The sequence below is a fragment of the Phacochoerus africanus genome, chromosome X, assembly GCF_016906955.1.
Source record: "Phacochoerus africanus isolate WHEZ1 chromosome X, ROS_Pafr_v1, whole genome shotgun sequence".
NCBI classification, from domain to species: Eukaryota; Metazoa; Chordata; class Mammalia; order Artiodactyla; family Suidae; genus Phacochoerus; species Phacochoerus africanus.
Window position 1 is genome coordinate 126,492,390 of NC_062560.1, and position 20,602 is coordinate 126,512,991.

The window sequence follows — 20,602 nt, forward strand, 5'->3', positions numbered from 1 at the left end:
CACCTTCTTGTAGGTTTTGGGCATGTGTAGGAGTTGACAGGGGATGTAGGGCAGGTCAAGAGAGTTGCTGTGAGAGTTGGGGAGGCTGCAGCCCATCGATTTAAAAAGGCCGCCTAGGGAGTTCCTGTCATGGCACAGTTGTTAACGAATCCGAGTAGGAACCATGAGTTTGCGGGTTCGATCCCTGGCCTTGCTCAGTGGGTTAAGGATCCAGCGTTGCCATGAGCTGTGGTGTAGGTCGCAGATGCAGCTCGGATCCCGTGTTGCTGTGGCTGTGGTGTAGGCCGGCGGCTACAACTCCGATTCGACCCCTAGCCTGGGAACCTCCATATGCCGTGGGAGCGGCCCCAAGAAATGGCAAAAAGACAAAAAAAAAATAAAAAATAAAAAAAGGCCGCCTAAATGGTACTGACACGAACAGCCCCCGCTTCGTGAGGACTATGCACTGCAGGTACAGTTGCGCCACCCGGTTTAACCCTCGCAGGTGCCTGGGAGGAAGGTGCGGTCAGCATCAGCGAGGTGGAGGAGGAGACTAGGCCCCGAGGCCTGTGTGGCTGCCTGAGGTCAGTCAGCACTGGACGCAAGATTCCAGTCCCGGAGCTTGAAAACTTTTTTTAACCACGGAGCCCACTTGCCCTCCTAGGCCTAGGTTGGGAGATGTTTTCTCAAGTCTTCCAGTGAAGCTGAAATGACTGCTCGGGTTCGAGAACTGGCCAGGACCTGGCTGTCCTTCCTGGACCCCACTCCTCCTGCGTGTGTGCCAACATACAGATGCAGAGGCCTGCATCTGCCGGCGACAGCTGGCCCCAGGCCTCCTGACTACAAACCACCGCTCTCTCCTTTGGCCGCGATCAGAATCAGAGTCCAGAAGAAGAAAATGAACTTCTCTGTGTGCCTGACAGAGAGAACCGCGGGGGGATCAAGTCAGGCGAGCCTCCCCCGAGCGGCCTGGCCTCACTCGAGCGCCGAGGGTTCTGGGCGACAGGTGAGGAGGGTGTGCGGGCCGCAGCCGGGCTCTCCCACCGCTTCCCGTTTGGGTTGGTTTCTCCTTCCGGGAGCGAAGGCCTGGTGACAGCGGTGTATCTCCTACACGTAAGGCCCCATTTCACTGCTTGTGGATGCTGCCTTTTTAGTTTGCAGTTGTTACTGTCACTTTATAGACCAAACATTGAAAGAGTAACTGTAGTTACAGAACAAATGTGAAAATAACTCGCTGGAGCGGAGGTTTGGCGGCGGGGAGGAGAAGGGAGCCGAGAGGCAGTGGCGGTGTTTGCTTCATCAGCCCTCCAGGGAGTCGGGAGCGCTCTGCGCGGGGAGGCTCCAGTTTCTGTGCCTTAATTATAGCGGCTCCCGCTGAGGCCCGTAGCAGACCATCTGGTTTAAGTACTTGCCTCACACCCTGATCTTGGCCAGATTTCTTAACTGTGCCTTGGTTTCCTCATCCAAAAATGGGGCCAGTAATAGTTTTTTATGTCACAACGTCGCTCTGGGAATGAGTTGATACATACATGGTTCTTAGAAGACTCTCTGCCCCGGAAGAATCATCACATGAGTTTTTTTTTTTTTTTTTAATGATGTACCTGCTGCAGAAAGAAGGTAAATAAAAGAACTAAAGATGAAAATTTCAATCAGCAGAGATTGGCAAGAGGGTGGCCGTTGTTTGAGAAAGCTTATTTTCTCATCTTTTAGAACGGGAGGTCACTAGCTACTGTTTAAAGTTGACACATCAAGAAGCAGTGGTGGGAGTTCCCGTTGTGGCGCAGCGGAAACGAATCCGACCAGAAACCATGAGGTTTTGGGTTCGATCTCCGGCCTTGCTCAGTGGGTCAAGGATCCGGCATTGCTGTGAGCTGTCGTGTAGGTTGCAGATGCGGCTTGGATCTGGTGTTGCTGTGGCTGTGTAGGTCAGCAGCTGTAGCTCCAATTCAACCCCTAGCCTGGGAACCTCCATATGCCACGGGTGTGGCCCTAAAAAGCCAAAAAAAAAAAAAAAAGCAGTGGTGTAACCATACTTATAGTTATGGAAGTGTTCTGATTTCAAAATAGGTCGAGTCATAAACATGCTTATCACTGAGGAATGAAGCTCGGGAGAAGAGACTCTATTTTGAGTTTTTTTAAATTGACATAAGCATTTATTGTATTTATTTGGTATCAACCTTCCTGTTGTAATTAACAAATGATAAACTTCCCATATTTGTACTATACAAATTGCTCAGTTTTGCTAGGTGCACATTTGTAAAACTACCACCACAACTAAGATGGTAAACATTCGTCACCACCACCCTCCAGAAAAAAAAAAAAAAAAGGCCAGGTTTAAGCTTCTTCGTCTAAATAGTCTTTATTTAGGAACGTCTGGGCTTTAATTCTCTTTGAGCTATGGCAACACTTAATTCAGATGCTCTTTTTACTTTAAAGAGTATTTTCTTTTAATGAGGATACCACGATGTTTTTTGAAGTGCATGTCCTTGCATTCATGTGATCTTCTTATCTGTCCTCAGTAAAACCTATACAGCTGGTAGGAACCTCTGGTGATTCTTTTTTAGTAATCTGCTTTCCATAGAACATCCCGTGTTCTAGCCTGGGTAACGACGATCGGAGTTCAGACTCTAGGATGGGGAACCGTTTTCCCTCCCCAGGGCTCCCCGAATGCTTGTGCTGCACGTCCAAGGAGGAGCGACAGCAATAACCTCGCGGGCATCACTGTCCCAATTTAGTAGAGCTTGGCTTCCCCTTGCCCGGAGCCCCCCCCACCTTCCCACCTGGGGTCACCCCTTCCCGGTGCAGCAGCGCTGGTGTGACAGAGGGGCACCTTCTCCCTGGGGGGCGGCCACCTCGGGGAGGTGTATTCTGGAGTCCCAAGTGCGAGTTGGAAGTAGAATTCCTATAGAAACTGGGTCAAGATTTGTGGTCACCTCGGCTTTGTGAGTTGACCGACCATTAACGCCATAGCGGAGCCGTGCTCGGCGTCAGCTGTGGGCGCTTTTGTGGTTTCTTGGTTCGGTTTTGTTTGGTTTCTGTGGGCTGGTTTGGGAGCAGAACCGCCTTTTTATATCATTGTTTCTATGGGGAAAAGGCATTCAGTATTCCAAACAGACACACAAATGAACTTTTCAAACACAGCCTGTTCACATTGTCTTGTAATAGCGCTTGACAGAAGGGGTTTGTATTTACAATAATGTAGTTTGTCTCAGCCTGAGGGTGATAAGTTTCTCCAAATCATAGACTTGCCTGAAAATTACAGGACAAATGTTTTAGGATTGATTGGCTATTGAATGAAACTTAGAGGGCAAATGGGTTAGGATCGACCCGCTTGCTGTTACTTGGAGGACCAGGCTGTTGCGCGGGCACAGGATCGTTCACAGGTCAATGATGATATTCTGTGTTTTAACTGACAGGTTTTCAGGAGGCCTGATATCAGGGTAAGGATGTTTGGCTTTCAGCAGACGGGCCTCCCACTCGTGTGTCTCTGTGCTTTATCGAATCCCTAGTCTATTTAGTGTTCTTTACCTTCTCACTGGTTTTATGAGTCACTCGGATCAATTTGCTCTGCTGTGTCATAGCTTTAAGTGTTCACTAGAAATGCTTTATTTGTTACAGTGTCTTGATGTGCGAAAAAGCCAATGTGTGTGAGGGCAGGATGTGCAGTACTGCCTTTTGTTGTGTTACATGAATTCTGACCCAATGGATATTCATGGCAGGGGCTTATAAAGCTAGGCCTACAGAATCCTCTTTTAACCTTGCTCTTTGTGTAATTCATGCTAAAGATCTAACAGCAGCAGCAGCAACAAAGTGGTCAGTTGTTATCCACCCTGAGTAAGAGATCTGAGTAAGATTTCAAGTCTCGAGGACAAGATCAAGTAAGATTTCATGTTTGCATGCCGAATCCCCAAAGCAGAAGTGCTAATCTTGAAGATAAATTTAGCAACATCAGCCCCATTTAAAAGACAGAAGTAGCTGTTACAGCTAGTGGATTATAGCTTATGTTTTCTTCATGATGTTCCTTCCCCTTTATTTCAGAATATTCATAAAGCAAGACAAAGATTGGTAATGTGCATGCATTTAAACCTGAGTATCAAATGTTGACAATTAACCTATTTCCTTTAAGTGAAAACAATGTGTTTTAATCCTATCGAAGCCAATGAAGTAGTAAAAAAAATAAGCAGGCTAAATCAGATTCTTATTCTAGTTGGTCTGTCTTTGTTTAATTTTGTTTTCACCACGTCCTCTTTTGCTCATGGGAATCGTTTTCTTTCACCAATTCACATTGTTAAACATTCGTGTTGGGCTGTACACGTGCATGGACTTTGAAATGCTGCGTGGTTTTTGGTTGTTTAGTCATTCATTCTTCTGTTTTTAAATTTCTGATCAAAGAATGATTCCATTTTCTTTGTATTTAAAAAAATGGAAATTTCAACAAACTGGCTGCATTTTAAAAATTGTCCTGCTTTGAAGGGTAGCAGTACCAACTGTGTACTTAAATTCATTCTGATGATAAAGTATAAAAATATATTAAGTACTATTTTACTGACAAAAATGAAAGGCGGGAAGAGAGTAAATGCTTTAAAAGCTTTGCTACGCCTCCACTGCTTGCTTTTTAAGGTCATTGGAACCAAAGTTTCTCGAAGGAGAAGTATATTGATGCTGAATTTTAATATTCTCAGCCCCAGAGGCTTGATACAACTTTCAAAAGGGGTCATCCTCAATATTCATACTCATTATACCACTTGTTAAACTAAAAGTGCAGGTTTTTAAAGTTTCGAAAACTGATTCTACAAAAAATTCAGAACAGTGTACGTGTAAAGGGATTGGAAAGCGTTTCAGTCAAGATATGCGATGTTTTAGCTGTTTCTTTGAAGCACGTTGATACTGTGATAAGAAATACTTGATGCGGTATTGATGTGTAACTCACGCGATGTAATTAGCAGTAAGTGACGGAGGGTGTGTACGGGTCTGGAGAATCGTGACTCCAGCACCGGGTGTGCGCATGCGCATGTGTGTGGCCCTCCTGCCAGTGCCAGTGGCGTTGACCCCTGGACAGCATGATAGTTCCTTAGAGTATGTGAATTCTTACCACATTGAAAACACATGTCTAGGAACCGCCTCTGTGTTTTGGCTTGATTTTGTCCATGACCCGGTTTCTCTGGTGTGTTTTATTTTATGAGCATGTTACGTGCCTGGTATTTTGTTTCTTTGCTGTACGCTACAGGATTGCTGGCTTTTAAACAGATAGTACGTTCTTTGAAATCCATGATGTCTGTTTGCTTTTCATTTTTCTACCCCAAACACAAACACAGAATAGATACTCCATGTTAGGCCGAGGATGCTATAGATGGCCCACACGTTATTTCCTTAACTCCGAGGGGGAAAAGGTTGTGATTTGCAAAGCCGTAAAAGGTGTGTCGACTTTTACATGCTTACTGTCTCTTTAAAAAAGAACTTCTGTCCTTTCACCTGTCTGTTTGCACGTGTTTCTTCCCCCTCTTTGCCTTTTCTTGTCCATGCACCTGGTGCTGTGCAGGAGCTTCAGGAAGAACACAATGGCTACCCTTCTGAAGCTGACGCTGAGCAGGTGGCAAGTTCTACGTGTTCATCTGTTTGTAGTTACCGACCGTGTATTTAGAAGCCATTTCATACTAGACTTCTAGGCAATAAGCAAATGCTTTTACCGCTACGGTAGTACTCTCCTGTCTGAGTTTGGTAGATTCCATCATGACATTATTTGCAAAAATTGGTTTATCCAACATTTTGTCACCTAGAAATTTGGTCGTCTCTGCTTCTGGGTTTCCCCAGAGGTTGACCGATGAGGTTGACGAGCCTCAGTCACCTCCGGATTCTGAAGCGCCTTTACAAAGACTCAGAAGGGACAGATGCATATGCCAGGGGTGCTCCTCGAGGGTGCAGACGTTGCTTTATCCAAATTTGCAAGGTCTGTACCCAGCACATCACCCGGCACCCGTGGCTAATTGTGGAATGAGTCCATATATTTTCTAGTTACTAATCAGAAGAACACAGTCCTTCATCGAGGTTTCTTGGGTGCTTACTCTTTGCTCGGTACCTCTGGACTCTCTGGAGTCTTAAAACAGCAGAAGGTCCTCCCAAGCTTAGGTAGAAACTCAGTATATGCAACTGCTAGAAAGCGTGGCAAAGTCCTCGTGCCCGCCGTGCCTTTGCCCAGCCCACCCTCCTTTGGTGACCCCGGGAGCATCTTGAGGAGCCCAGTTTGCAAACCACTACTTTCTTAGAGAGAGACTCTCCCCTCCCCCATTCCCCCCCCCCCGCCCCTGCCGGCAGCCCCCGTTCAGGAGGGGGTGAAAAGAGTAGAGAGGCCAGGATGTCGATGGGCCTTCAGCTGGACTTTCGGGGTTGCCAAATCAGGGTTGGGACGAGATCATCAGAGAGAAGCCCTCGGCCGAGGCACCGAGAGGACTGGGTGTATCCACGAGATGCATGCCACCCCTAAGCATGTTCCTTTCCTTAATTATGCTCTACATGGGTTGGATAAATCAAGGGTCAAATCATGTCCTGTGCAACTTGGAAGTTGCAGTCACGGCTCAATATAGCACCTGCGTGAGTCCTATCTCCTAACACCGGCTTCGCAGAGGGAATCTACTGTCCTCACCCACCAATGAGCCTCGAAGAACCGTTTCTCCTCCTCGATTCCCATGCTAAAGCTAACTGTCTTTCCTGTACTCAGTGAACCTTTTGTGGGGATGTCCGAAGCATTGGTGGGTCGGTTGGTTTAGTCCGGTAGTTGCCTTTTCATCCCTTAAAAAGCATGTCCCGGAGTTGGTTATCACCGGTGAGAGGTTTGCTCTCGCTCTCTCTGACCAGCACATTCATGCCGCATATGACGTACAGGTATTTGAAGCCACATTTAACCTGACTGTCAGAAGAGAAGAGAAACGTTTGGTCTCCAGCCTCTGTCTCGAGAGCCTTGGACATTCTCCAAGTGGTCCCAGTCACTGCTGCGTCCCATCGACAGCGCTCTCTTAGTCCTGGGTTGAGGACGTTACAGTGTCTGACGTGGCTTTGCTGTAAAGCTTCCCGTGAGTCAGATTGCCGCCCACCCCGACACACAGGCAGTGGAGGAGCACAGCTGGCTTTAGTAAATACATTTCAAAATACCCTAGTCCCGTTTATTTTTAAACATCCACTAAGGAATTTACGTCTGTATGATGTATGGTCGTATTCAGCCATTAAAATCAGCCTTAACAGTGTAGCTTTTCAAGTAATTTAAAACTTGAATACTGATTCGTTTTCTCACTTTGTAACTATGTTGTAAAATTGGCCACTAGTTCAGGCAATAAATTAAAGAAAGCAGACTTTCAAAATAAGACTTCTGTCAGGACTCCTGATTTTTTGAAGTGTTTCTAAAACTGGACATTTAAAAGTATAAATATTGATGCATTTCCAAATCAGGTGTGAGTATAAAGGAATCCGCAAATGCTTCCTCAGGCCCCCATTAGCAGTTGTCTACGTCCCTAAAAACGTTGACTGCGAAGTGTCTTAAAAGCCTACCGGGGCTAAAAATTCAACCCGAATAAGATTGCTTGGAGGTAACCATGAGTGCGAATCTGTACGATTTTAGCCGTGTTTATTGATGAGGAGGAGGAGGGACCATGTCCTTCTGTGCCTTCCCGGAGCAGACATACCTTTCCCAAGAGTTAGCATTGAGTTTGCTCTTCATATTTTGACTTTTTCCTTTATTTCGTAAAAGCGGATGAAACTACCATGTATAGTGTTTTAAAATTGACCTTTAAGTCCCTTTATAAAATCTATTGAAATGTCCTTACAACTGTGAAAAGCAGTTGTTTTGAAGTTTCAATAATTTAGATCAGAATTATAAGAAGATATCTATTTTTAACATTTTGCTTCACAAAATCATGCTGAAAACTCAGTGTGGTCCAGTCTGTTTTCCACGAACCCTGGTGGCCTCCTGATGCTGACAGGTCTCTTTAGGAGAAAGCGGCCCCTGCTGGACTAGGTGGGGAATGCAGCGACTCTCGTGCCCTCTTGCTGATTCTGCCTACGCCAGCATGCTAAGACTAGTCTCCCCGGGGAAAAGCAGAAACAACCCAGCTGAACTTGTTTTTGTTAACCCAGTATTTTCACAAAGTTCTCAGAAAAATTCTATTCACATCTCTTGGGAATTTAATGCTCCGAAAAACACAGCTTGGAAATTGCTGCGGTTTTGAACACCTTCTTCTTTTGTTTTTGTTTTTTGGCCGCGCCTGTGGCATATGGCAGTTCCTGGGCCAGGGATCAAACCTGTGCCACAGCTGTAAGTAGAGCCACAGCAGTGACCACGCCAGATCCTTAACCTGCAGAGCCACCAGGGAACCCCTTGTGCGCTTTATGTCAGACATGCCCCGGAGAAAGTGCCCAGTTTCCATGGCAGCATCTCCGTGGCAGTACCTTGGAACAGGCACGGAGTTCAGGCTCTGATTCCTAGTAGTTTGAGAAAGCCATTTTCTCAGTTCCCCCGAGTTATCTGGCACTAGCCAACCAAACTCACAGGAGAGTGGCTACTGGGCCACGATGCCAATCTGGACATCTAGAAAGGTGGGCATATATCTTTCCAGTCAGCCAGGACATCCTCTCCCTAGTGTCACTATAGCAGGAAGCCTGACACCTGATGAGCAATTGGCTTGGTGAGCCTGTGATCAGGGCAGAGCGAACTGACTTGGGAGAAACCAGATCCATGCACCCTGCTCTACAGGAGCGGTTGAAATTCTCTTGTCTGCCAGATGAGGGCGCAGTCTCGGGGGCTGGATGGGATACCCACCTACGCAGTGCACTCGCCCAGTCTCCCTCCTACGCTTTGTGCAACACTGGTAGCTGGGCTGCAGCAGCAAAGCCTAGGGCTTTCCTTAGTAAGAGACCCATCCCTGGTTTCTTAAATGAGACTTTGGGATTGCCCAGGCAGCGTCATAGCTGGGCCATTTCTACAGCGAGCTAAGCATCTGCATCTAATGTTGACTTTATTCATATTAGTTTCATGCTCAGAAGGTAACCTTTTTTGACCTTTCTTCCAAATTCTGGAGGCACCTTGTAATAGCTGTCTGTGTAGTGATTACAGTATCTATCTGTCATGTCAAGCCATTTCTGTATTAATGCTTTCTAACTGTGAACTTGAAATATGTGTAACAACTTGCTAGAATATGCAGCATGGTGTCCTGTGATGCTGAGCTTTAAATTGTCTTGTAAGGGGAGGGGGCATTACACTTTGCACGCTTCTGTAGCCTTTGTGGCAAAGAGCACAGAACTCACAAGTCTTCCCCCCAGGGTACACAGATGCAAAGTGAGATTTACTCCCGTTTGGTTTCTTGCCAGGCTCTAAGGGATGGAAATAAGCTGGCACAGATGGAAGAAGCGCCACTTTTCCCGGGAGAATCAATCAAGGCCATTGGTAAGTTTAAGGGGTACACTTTGCTTATATAAAGAGATCCCTAAAATGAAATGGCACTTTACTCACAAGCATGGGTGGTATATGTGCTGGAGATCAGCCGGACCGATTTGATGAGGGGACAAATGGACTAGACCTCTTCATTCTTGTTCCTGTCTTCGTGACCCTAAGAGATAAGAGGCTGACTGCAGGGGACCACTTTAAGCGCCAGTGGAGTCTTAGGGGGCAGCACCAGCGCAAGAGGGGCCAGCTTTTCCCGATGAGCGGGAGCCTGATCAGACTCTCGTGGCAACGTCAGTTCACTGCTTGTTGGAATCCTTTGCTCTAAGGAAAATGTATTGCTGGCCGATGCAGGTCATATGGTTTTGAGAACTTGGCAGAGAAGTTTTAGTGGCTTCTAAGGGTCCAGAGAGTACAGTTTTCGTGCAGGAAGAGGGCCTGTGTTGCCACCGTGGATTGTCAGGGCGATGGCCAGAGGGCTCCCCGTTTCCCCAGGGTGGACGGCCAGGCATTTCAGCAGGTCCGTGCCCTGTGCCGTGGGGGGCGGGAGGGCGTCTGGGCGTTGGCCAGCTTGGGGTCTGGCGGGCCTGCTTCCCTCCCGGCTCCCGCCCAGAGGGGCGTGCCCGGTCTCAGCCACCGTGTGTCCAGAATGTCGGAGTAGCTGGGCTCTCCTGCGCAGCCCTCCAACAGCGGCTCCGCTGCCTGGCCTGCTCTGGGGTTCTGGACTGTTCATCCTGACCTGAGCTTCGGCACTTTCTCTCTCGGGCTTCTGGAACTTCCTTCAGGCCTGGTGCTCCTCCGGCCTCTCTGGCCTTTCCTCCCCTGGGAGTGCTTCTTGGGCCGCCTCCATGCTGCTTGGAGAATGTTCTGACTCAAGTGCAGAGCTCATTATGCCAGGCCTCTCCTCCTTCTCCGCACAACAGACTGCACAGACCTAAAGGCACCTTGAAGAGGTCGACATACTTACTCACCTGCGAAACCATCACCATATATCTGTCACACCCTGAAGTTTCCTTGGGCCCTCATGGTCCCTCTCCCTCGAGCCTTCTCCCCCTTCCCCAAGCACTATAGGTTGGTTGGTTTTTTTTCTAGAGCTTTTTTTTTTTTTTTTTTGGCTGCCCCAACGCATATGGAGTTCCCGGGCCAGGGATCAGATCCAAGCCACAGCCTCAACCTAAGCCTCAGCTGTGGCAATGCTGGCTCCTTAACCCACTGTGCCGGGCCAGGGATTAACCTGTGTCCCAGCACTCCCAAGACACTGCCAATCCTGTTGTGCCACAGTGGGAGCTCCTAGAGCTTTATCGACCTGTTGTCATTGAGTCTGTTCTCTTTCGTCGACCCCATTCCGCACCACTGCTGTAATGGTTATCCATATGGTGAGTGCCCGGCCTGGGTCAGCGGTCATTCCTTTTCATTGCCGAATAGTAGTCCATTGTTCGGATCCATCACTGCTTGCTTAGCCACTCATCTATTGACAGATACTTGGGTTGTCCCCGACGTGTGGCTATTTACAAACAGAACTGCCATGAACCTTCATGAACAAGTCTTCTCTGGCCTCATCCGCCTGGTGCACCCTTTGACCCAGCCACACTCACCGCTGGCAACCGGCTGACCTCACCTCCCTTCCCCTCCTCCTGCTTCCTTTTCTGACACTCTGTCTGATAGCGTGTATCAGGCTGTGGTCTCACGGGAAGATGGCGAAGACGTGGTATCTTTGCGAGAGGCATGAGCTTCTTAACATTCACAGGACTCGTGGATGCTGTTGATTTTGAGACTAAATATATTAGCAATAAGAATATACAAAATTGATATGGAAGCTGATAAAGAATTTGAAGCAAGAAGTCTTTTCCCACTTCGTTGATGTGGTTTTGGGTTTTATCATCTGTAAAGCAGTTTCCTTTAGAGGTGCATCAGGGGACAGAGTAAAAGCCTTAGTTTTCATTAGCAGCAATTTAGGGTCTTGCGAGTTTGATTAATGTATTTTTGAGTGTGATTAATTTATCAGGGAAAATGTTAACCACTTGGAGAAAAAAAAAGACAAAACGGAACTTATTATGAGACCCTTTGCTTAAAACCTCATTAAGTAGCAAATCAGAATTTTGTTTAATTATTTTTAATTAAAAATTTTTTTTTTTTTTTTTTGGTCTTTTTGTCTTTTCTAGGGCCGCTTCTGCGGCATGTGGAGGTTCCCAGGCTAGGGCTCGATTCGGAGCTGTAGCCGCCGGCCTACGCCAGAGCCACAGTAACGCCAGATCCCAGCCGTGTCTGCGACCTATACCACAGCTCACGGCAACGCTGGATCCTTAACCCACTGAGCAAGGCCAGGGATCGAACCCGCAACCTCATGGTTCCTAGTTGGATTCGTTAACCATTGAGCCACGACGGAAACTCCAGAATTTTGCTTTAAAGAACAGAATTTTATTAGAAGATTATATACCTAGGTCTTTATTTAAAGTAATAAAAAAATTAAAATTCCTAGAAAACTGGGATCACAGATTTGTATATTTGGAAACTCATGTTAAGATGTGTTGAACATAAGCCAATGGCACTGGATGCTATTTGGGGGTTTTCTTGCAGTGAAGGATGTCATGTACATCTGCCCGTTTGTGGGAGCAGTGAGTGGAACTCTGACGGTGACCGACTTTAAGATGTACTTCAAGAATGTGGAGAGAGTGAGTATTTAAAAGTGGGTCGTTTTTGTATTTCGACCGTGCTGGCCAAAAGTTCCGTGACTAGGGATCGAACCCATGCCACAGCTGTAACTAGAGCTGCAGCAGTGACAATGCTGGATCCTCAACCTGCTAGGCCACCAGGGAACTCATTAAAGAAGACAATAAAAATGATTCTGGAATTCCTTCGCCCTGAGAGAAACAGAGGGTTATTCTTTTTTTAGACGCTTTATTTATTTTTTTGGCCATGCCCAGGGTATGCGGGAGTTCCTGGGCGGGGAATCAAACCCGTGCCACAGCAGTGACAACACCAGATCTTCAAACCACTAGACCACCAGGGAACTCCCGGAGGGTCATTTTTAAGATGTGCGCATTTGCCAGATTTTTGTATCTTGGGGGGAAAAAGGCTGTTGAAGTTCCCCTCGACCTGGGGGCAGGGCGGGAAATAGTGGTGGGAATTTAATTGTCATCTCCGCCTGTCCTTCCCAAAGCATGTTATAAGTCGGACTTGGGTTTCTTAGCCAGGCCCCAGAGGAAAGGCGAAGTGAGCAAACGTGTTCTAGACCAGCGAAGAATTAAAGTGTGAACGCCCTGTTGACTGACATTGACAGGCAGTCATGTTAACTTGTGCCCTCAGGACCCGCATTTCGTCCTTGATGTCCCTTTGGGAGTGATCAGCAGAGTTGAGAAGATTGGAGCACAGAGCCATGGCGACAATTCTTGTGGCATTGAGATTGTGTGCAAGGTACAGTACAGACACAAGAGAAACTCAAAGCGGGCGCCCAGATCGCCAGCTCCTCACGGGCTTTTGGCGAGTAAGGCGTGATTCGTACGTTAGTAACTGCGGTGTTTTCAGGACACAGGCCTCTTCAGCCTTTCATCAGCCAGTTCAGACCATTAAACAAGCCATTGCTGTCAACCTCTTTTCTCTTGAAAGTGCTCTAATGAACCTGGACCTGTAACCTAGGTGGTGACGTTATGTGTTACAGTTCAGAGAAATCGAGTGGAAAGCCGAGATCAGTCTTTTTTCCAGCTTGTCGTTTCAAGACTGATCTTCAGAACCGTGGCTGGTCAGAGATATCCTGAAGAGACAACTATATTCGTAAATTCTGTGATTAAAAACACAGTTAAGTTTCTTCGCTGTGTTGGAGTTTTCACCCGAGCCGTGCGTTTTTGGGCTGTGGTCCCCTTCCAATGGGTTCAGTAAAATGTGTGATGACTTTAATGGGTGGTCATTTAGGAAACACCCTCACTGATGTTTTATCCTCACTGACTTTATCCCCTAGAATACAGTTGATTAACAACCTTACCTAAAACACCAGGACAGGGATCTGCCTGCAGTGCCCGCCACGTCCCCTCCAAATTTGGGGTTCGGATTCCTGCCCCTCTCTTTGCTTTGATCAAATCTCTAAGGAGAGCCCCTTCTGGCTGGTCCTGGCTGCACTTGAACCCGCCTTTCCAGTAACGCTTTTCTGCGCCAGGCGGGGACCCCGCGGCCTACCCGGCTCCCTTTGGGCGAGACGCGGCAGTCCTGTCCCGGGATAAATCGCCGCCGTCCCTCTCCGCCCCGGTTCCCCGTGCAGGGCAGTGCAGAGCCGCTGCACAGCGTACAGCAGAGGGGGGTTTGGTCAATTCTGCAACTTTGGACCAGGTCCCGTCACTACTCACAACTCTTCAGTAGCCCCCTTACGCTCAGGCTGGAGGGAAACTTCCAGAGACCCCGCAGGGCGAGGCCAGCTTCCTTTTCTGGGCAGCTTCGTCTCCAGCCACCCTCCCTCATTCTCACCACCCCAGGTCCTAGAGGGGCTCACACTCACCTCGTGTCGCCATCCTCTGTCACACACACCCTTGGGCCTCACGCATGCCCATCCCTTTGCTTGTAAGGCTGTCCCTCTGAGCGATCCTGCACATGGGTCAGCTCAACAGCTGCCGGCCATGTGTCTATAGCAGAAGTGACTCGGAGGGGAGGCACGGGGGACTGATGGCGCTCTGGCAGGTGTCCCGTGGCCGTTTTACTATGAGATTTTTGATGCCCGGGGTGAGCTTTTGCTACTAGCTGCTTTCAAATGTTTGCCTGCCTAGAATTACCAGGTCCGTGCCCCCAGCCCTCTGAGCTTCTGAGAGCCTTGTAAGATGTAGGGTCTGTTTTTTTGTTTTTTGTTTTTTGTTAAAACAGGTGCTATGCAGTTCAAAAGGCACAAAAAGTGTAGGTAGGAAGAAGCCCCCAGCCGCCCCGATCCACTCCCTGCAGGCACCCCCGCCTACTGTCGCACAGACGGCCTCTGCACACAAGCATGTGTTTGCAGATGTTCCCGGGGCTCCACGATAGCAGCACCCGAGGAGTTGCTTGTTTTTAAGAGCCCTTTAGTATTCCAGTAGCGAGGCTGGGGGTCGTTAAGCCAGGCCCTATTGGTGGACATTTAGGTTATTTCCATTCTTTCGCTGCTATAAATGGCATCACAGCAATAACCTCCTCACTTCCCTGATTGCTCTTGCTTTAATTTGTTTGTGGTCATATTTATTTTCAGTTTCATGTAAGATTAAAGAAGAATGAGATTTTTGTGTTTAGCTGACATCCCAGGTTTAGAGGGGTCGGGGGTCGTGCTCACACCAGCCCTGGGACGCAGCGGCACCATTAGAGTCACCTCGCTGGCGTTGCTTCTGCAACTTGCACTTGGGCTGGCGGCTTGCACAGCGGGGTGTTTTCAGCAGCCGATCTGAGAGAGAGCATAATAATTTCTGGAAGGAAGTCACTGGGGGCCATGGTCTCTACGTGACTTGGGGTCCTTGCTCTGAGTTCCAAGGAGAAACCTCTGTGGCATTTCTCGTTTGTGGATGGTGTGAATTCGGTCGTTGACTCGTTTAGCAGCTTAAAGCTGACGAGTGATTCTGTGGCACCGATAGCAGGTGAGGACCCAGGACTCGAGGGCATGTCTTCGACGTACTAACCTTAGGCTTGGTTCCATCCGATGAGATTTTTTCCCAACACGTCCCCTTCCTCACTTTATTTTGCGCCGTAACATTGGAGGCGCTTTGTTAGCTGAGTAGGATGGAGTACAGGACACTTTCCTCCCCACGGCGGGACCAAAATCCCCTTGTGGAAGATGGTCACGTATTTGCATACCTCTTACGCACATCCTCCTGTGTGCTTTATTTTTTTTAATTTGTGTCTTTTTAGGGCCACGCTTGTGACACATGGAGGTTCCCGGGCTAGGAGTGGAATCGGAGCTGTAGCTGCCGGCCGACACCCTGGCCACAGCAATGTGGGATCCAGGCTGTGTCTGTGACCTACACCCCAGCTCACAGCAACGCTGGATCCTAACCCACTAGCAAGGCCAAGGATCGAACCTACATCCTCATGGATACTCCTTGGGTTCGTTGCCACTGAGCCATGACAGGAACTCCCTGTGTACTTTAAATCATCTCTAGGTTATTGATGATGTCTAAGGCAATGCCAATGCTTTGTAAATAGTTGCTGGCACTCTGCAAATTCGCTTTGTGTTTTAGAACTTTCTGGAATTTTTTTCCCCCAGTGTCTTTGATTCGTGCTCGGTTGGATCTGCGGGTATGGGACCTGTAGATACGGAGGGCCAATTACATAACATGAGAAACGAACAAAAATATTTCTCCCTTCATAGCGTGGTGTCTGCCTCATAGGTAGTCAGTACGTGTTGAATAAATGAGTTTTTCTAATTGTTTGTCAGGATATGAGGAACTTGCGACTTGCTTACAAACAGGAAGAACAGACTAAACTCGGGATATTTGAAAACCTTAACAAACACGCATTTCCTCTTTCCAATGGGCAGGTAAGTGCACCAAAATAAACCTTTTTTTGTACAGGTCTAAATGCCTTGGCGGGGGTCTCAGAAGGTCACGTTTCACTCCTTCTTCCCGAGGTTTCCTTTATCTGTTTTCTCTCTATTGGTAACTAATATTAGAATGTTTAAAATTTGTCAGTTCTGTCTAATGATGAAGAAAACTACCCATCTGTTGCTTCAAAATTTATAGATTAAAGCAGGAATCTTAATACATTCAGCTCATAACTGAGTGCAAAGCTTTACTACTGGGCATATGACAGAGCAAAGCAATGCTGACAGATGTATTTTGTGGTTTTTGTATCCAGACCCTCTTTGCATTCAACTATAAGGAAAAATTTCCAGTTAATGGATGGAAAGTGTATGATCCGGTAGCTGAATATAAGAGACAGGTAAAGTATATTGCTTGTCAATTGAGAAAGAGTAGCTTGAGCATCTTTGTTCTGAGAGGATATGGAGTTCCCTGGTGGCTCAGTGGATCTAGCGTTGTCACTGTGGTGTGGGTTTGATCCCTGGCCCAGGAATTGCCACACACCACAGGCGTGGCTGGGAAAAAAAAATCATAAAGGGTAGAGGTGCAGTGGAGAAGAAACCTTTTGGAACAAGTCGCCCATGGGTACAACTTACGGAGCTTGTAGGTTCTCCAGCTCAGGATGCCGCTCCTCCCTGTGCCAGGCCTGTTTGTTCTTCCTGCTTCCAGAGAGCAAGTGGGGTTCTTGTTAGATATTCTGGTGGCAAAGGGATGAGTAAGGGTCAAAAGCAATGGCTTAACTTGAATCTTAAGTATATGGCTGATAGGATGTTCCTATACCTAGAAGCTCTTTACTGCGTTGTTACTTTGAAGATATTCCAGTAAGATATTATTTTCGTGACATTTAATTTCTGTCTTCACATTCCATTTGGTATGGTGTTTTATATTTGTGAGAAGTTTCTGTTTCTCTAAAGGGCTTCCATGGGTATTTTCAAAAATGGCGCTATGCCCATTTATTAGAGGAAACATGGTAAGAAATGTGTAGGACTGGGATTCGAGTAGATAATTTTCATGTTGTCGTAGGTTTGGAAATGACGCATCACTGAATTTTTAAGAACTGGGTTATGGTAGGAAATGGGTTATAGTAAATAAGTGTATATTTCAGCTCTTAAGTAGCAGTGAGCAACCACTTATAAATGGATTCCAGTAGAAACTAAGAAAGAACTATAATCCATCCTTAGTACTTTTGGAAAGTGTAAAAGCATGCCTCCCCCTGCCCCGGCTTTCATCTCTAACACTCTGCAGGGCTTGCCAAATGAGAGTTGGAAAATATCCAAAGTAAACAGCAATTATGAGCTCTGTGACACCTACCCCGCCATCATTGTCGTGCCAACTAGCGTCAAAGATGATGACCTTTCAAAAGTGGCAGCTTTTCGAGCAAAAGGCCGAATCCCGGTAAGTAATGAACGTTGTGCTGTATTTGATCTAATGTGGAAAAAAGCAAGATGGAAGAATAAAAGGAGCGAACGAAATGGAAAGAAGAAAAATAAGTCTGTAAACCGGAACGTATCTTTGATTCTCAGGAACCACCTAATTATATCAACAGTCGGTTTGTTGTGCCCCACCTTCCATGGCTTTACATTGCTAAGTACAAAGGTAACTTCAGTTATGCTCTCAAAATGTAGCAGTGGAGCTCCCTGGTGGCTCAGCGGGTTCAGGATCTGGCATTGTCACTGCTGTGGCTTGGGTCGCTGTTGCGGTGCAGGTTCAACCCCAGGCTCGGGAAGTTTCACGTGCCGTGGGTGCAGCCAAAAAGGAAAAAAAAACCCAAATGTAGTAGAGAACAACAAGGGAGTTGCAGTGCTATTGCATGAACAGTTTCTCTCCCTGGTCTCGCCGAATCGTCCTAGAGAAAATGCCTTCTTTCTTGGGTGCTGAGCGGATGGCCATACCTGCCCTGGGAGATCCAGAGGTGTTTTCAGTTAGGAGACAGTGTAAAACTACTCAGTCGAATAGAAGTGGGGCTTGATGTCAGCCAGGGTTTGACCTCATTTCTGTTGTTCTTAGAGTCAGAGAACTTTAAAGGGAAGGTTATTTTTAGAGCTCCTCTGGTTCGACTTCGTTCAGCCTGACCCAGTCGCTGCGTCCAGCGGCCACCGTCACACGCTGGCTTCAGGCTGACCCCTCCTGTCTGAGGAAGAGGGGCAGAAGCAGCCGTGCTTGGGGAGGAAACTTGTTTTTTACTGCTTGGGCATTAGAGCACGTATTGTCTTAGGAACTGTTCATATTTATCGCTTTCAAACACTAGGTGTTGTCATGGATTCATCCAGAAAGTCAGGCCACAATCACCCGTTGCAGCCAGCCCCTTGTGGGTCCCAGTGACAAGCGCTGCAAGGAAGACGAGAAGTACTTACAGATGATAATGGACGCCAACGCGCAGGCTCACAAACTCATCATCTTTGACGCCCGGCAGAACAGCGTCGCCGACACCAACAAGGTACCGAGCGATCCCCCTGCAGGGTCCTTTCTTCGGCCCTGTTTGTACATCATCACGCTGCTCGCAGAGCACAGCGAAGCCCTCCGCGCGCGCGCGGAGCCCTAGGCCGTGAGCAGTGTCTCCTGGGGGTGGCAATCTCGTCCCTCTCCTTGCCCCTACCTGTCCTGTCTGCTGGACTACTTGAGGAAGGATCCAGAAAGAGAGTTAGCCCCTAAGGAATCTAGTAAGTACTTCAACGAAGGGCTCGGCAGGCCCCGTGCAGTATGGTGACGGCTTGATTAATTCGTGTCTGGTCTGAAGCTCTCTTAGGGTGGACTCACCTATGTGAGACCAGGCAGATGTACACAGTTTCCCTAAGTCACACGGCTCCCGTCTGATCCCCACCCGCCGAAGGGGAGGGGACAGGACCCTGGCGACAGCTGTCAGGTAGGTGGAGCCTCCAGTACCTGCTTCTAGTTCCCACCAAGGACTTGGTGACAGTGAGTAACTGCAGGCAGGCATCTGGCAGCCGGAGTCCTGGCCCTCCCACAAGTCACACCAGGTGTCAGGCCGGCGGTGACAGTGCTCACCACCTCATGTCTACCTGTAAACTGACGCTTGGGTAGCAGGTATGCCGTAGAACCTGCAGGGAGGAGGTGCAGGGGGGGACACCAGGACAGACCAGGCGAAGTGCTGTACACAGGAGGTGTCAGCTCCCCGCCCGGGGGAGCTCGTGGCGCTGGGGAGGGCTTCACGGAGGTGGAGGCGGCGGCGGTGGCGGAGCTGGCCTAGGAGGGTGCCTGTGGGCCCCGGCCCTGCCCCCCCAGCAGTGCTTGGGGTCTTCGTTTCTCTTGGCGGCTGGTGCCCCTTCTTTCCTCAGGGGTCCGTCCGTCGCCGGCCGCAGTCTCCAGAAGGCCTACCTCCCACCGCCTCTGTCTCGGCCCCCCGACTTCCCCAGCAAGTGAGCTACCAGACAGCCCTGTCCCCCAGGGCGCCGTGGCACAGCAGCCCTGCCTGGGGGCTCGGGGGGCCGTGGGGCGAGCTCTGGGAGGGCCTGGCAGCAGCGGGGCCCTCTTTGTATGGGACCATGGGCACGAGGACCACGGTTGCCTCCTCTCTAAACTGGGAGTGACAGCGCACCTCCTTCCTGGACTGGACGGGACGCTTAAATGGGTGCCTGTCCCTGAACAAGCATCGGGGTCAGGTTCACGGCTGTCTTCACCGACCTCGGAGGGGACGCTCTGTTCTCCCGGCTCTCGTGGCCCCTGCAGCCTGGCCGGCTTGGCCTCCCTCCCGGCTCTGGCTCCCCCTTCCTGCCCAGCAGATGGTGGCACACCGCAAACTCAGTCTGGGCCCCTCTTTTCTGCTTTGCGCAGTCACCCTTGGCCGTCTCCTCCAGTGCCATGGCTTTCAGCATGCTCTCTGTGTTGACTGTGCCACCCAGGTGTCTGCTCCCCCCGCCCCCGCCCCCGGTCCCAGTCCTTCCTGAGGTCCAGATGGCATTTCCGTCCCATTGCTTGGCTGGTGGCCTCCCGGGTAACAGACGTCAGTGCAGCCAAACCAGCCCGAAGCAGGCTAGTAAGAACCTTTGGCTTTGCACCAGTCTCATCTGGGGCTTCCTCCGGGCCCTGCACTTGGTGCTCGGTTGGACTCTGAGCAAGTTACTTAGCCTGTCCGGAAGCTCTGGTTCCTCTTCCGGGGAGGTGACAGTGTCTCAGGTAGAGGGCTGTGCACGGATTGCAACTAGGCGAGGAGGATCTGGGGACAGAGCCAGGATGCTGAGAAGCTCACCTCCCCAGGCGTGGCCTGGCACTGAGCGGTGGTGCCAGTGACGGAGTGGAGGAAGATGGGCAGTGTATGCATTTCCCGCGGTGCTGGGCAGATGACACAAACCTGGTGGCTTAAGACAGCAGCACACATTTATTCGCTCACAGTTCCAGAATCTGGCAGGGCTGTGCTCCCACTGAGGGCTTTGGGGGGAGCCCGTCCCTTGTCTCCTTGGGCTTCTGGTGGCTCCTCTGTGCACGTGGCCACGGCATGCCAGTCCCAGGCCCTGTTTGTGTCTTCTCCTCCTGTCTCTTCTAAGGACACACGTGATGGCATTTAGGGCCCGCCCCAGAGGCCCCAGGATTCTCTCTTCATCTCAACTGCAATCACATGTGCAGAGTCCCTTTTTCTAAAAAATGTCGAATTCCCAGTTGCCAGGGATTTGATGCGGGCATCTTTGTGGGGAGTGGGGGAGGCAGCATTTTTCAGCCTACCGCT

At 49.0% G+C, this 20,602-nt stretch overlaps 1 protein-coding gene across 10 annotated transcripts in view; it reads left to right on the top strand.

The window, feature by feature from the left end:
* Positions 1-20,602, top strand: part of MTMR1 (myotubularin related protein 1) — a 61,243-nt gene that overhangs the window by 12,373 nt on the left and 28,268 nt on the right. For 2 of the 10 annotated variants that reach the window (XR_007132910.1, XM_047765780.1), the window contains exons 1-11: positions 485-985; positions 3,396-3,419; positions 4,018-4,044; positions 5,519-5,569; positions 9,334-9,409; positions 11,984-12,078; positions 12,713-12,820; positions 15,780-15,881; positions 16,199-16,282; positions 17,167-17,316; positions 18,170-18,358. Coding sequence is in view for 9 of the 10 variants with exons in the window: in XM_047765780.1 (XP_047621736.1) it covers positions 689-985; positions 3,396-3,419; positions 4,018-4,044; positions 5,519-5,569; positions 9,334-9,409; positions 11,984-12,078; positions 12,713-12,820; positions 15,780-15,881; positions 16,199-16,282; positions 17,167-17,316; positions 18,170-18,358 (1,203 nt within the window). In the remaining variant the exon portion in view is untranslated. Of the gene's footprint in view, positions 1-484; positions 986-3,395; positions 3,420-4,017; positions 4,045-5,518; positions 5,570-6,277; positions 7,047-9,333; positions 9,410-11,983; positions 12,079-12,712; positions 12,821-15,779; positions 15,882-16,198; positions 16,283-17,166; positions 17,317-18,169; positions 18,359-20,602 lie in introns of those variants that run through there. The other 8 variants (XM_047765784.1, XM_047765788.1, XM_047765781.1 and 5 more) reach the window with 7 other exon arrangements.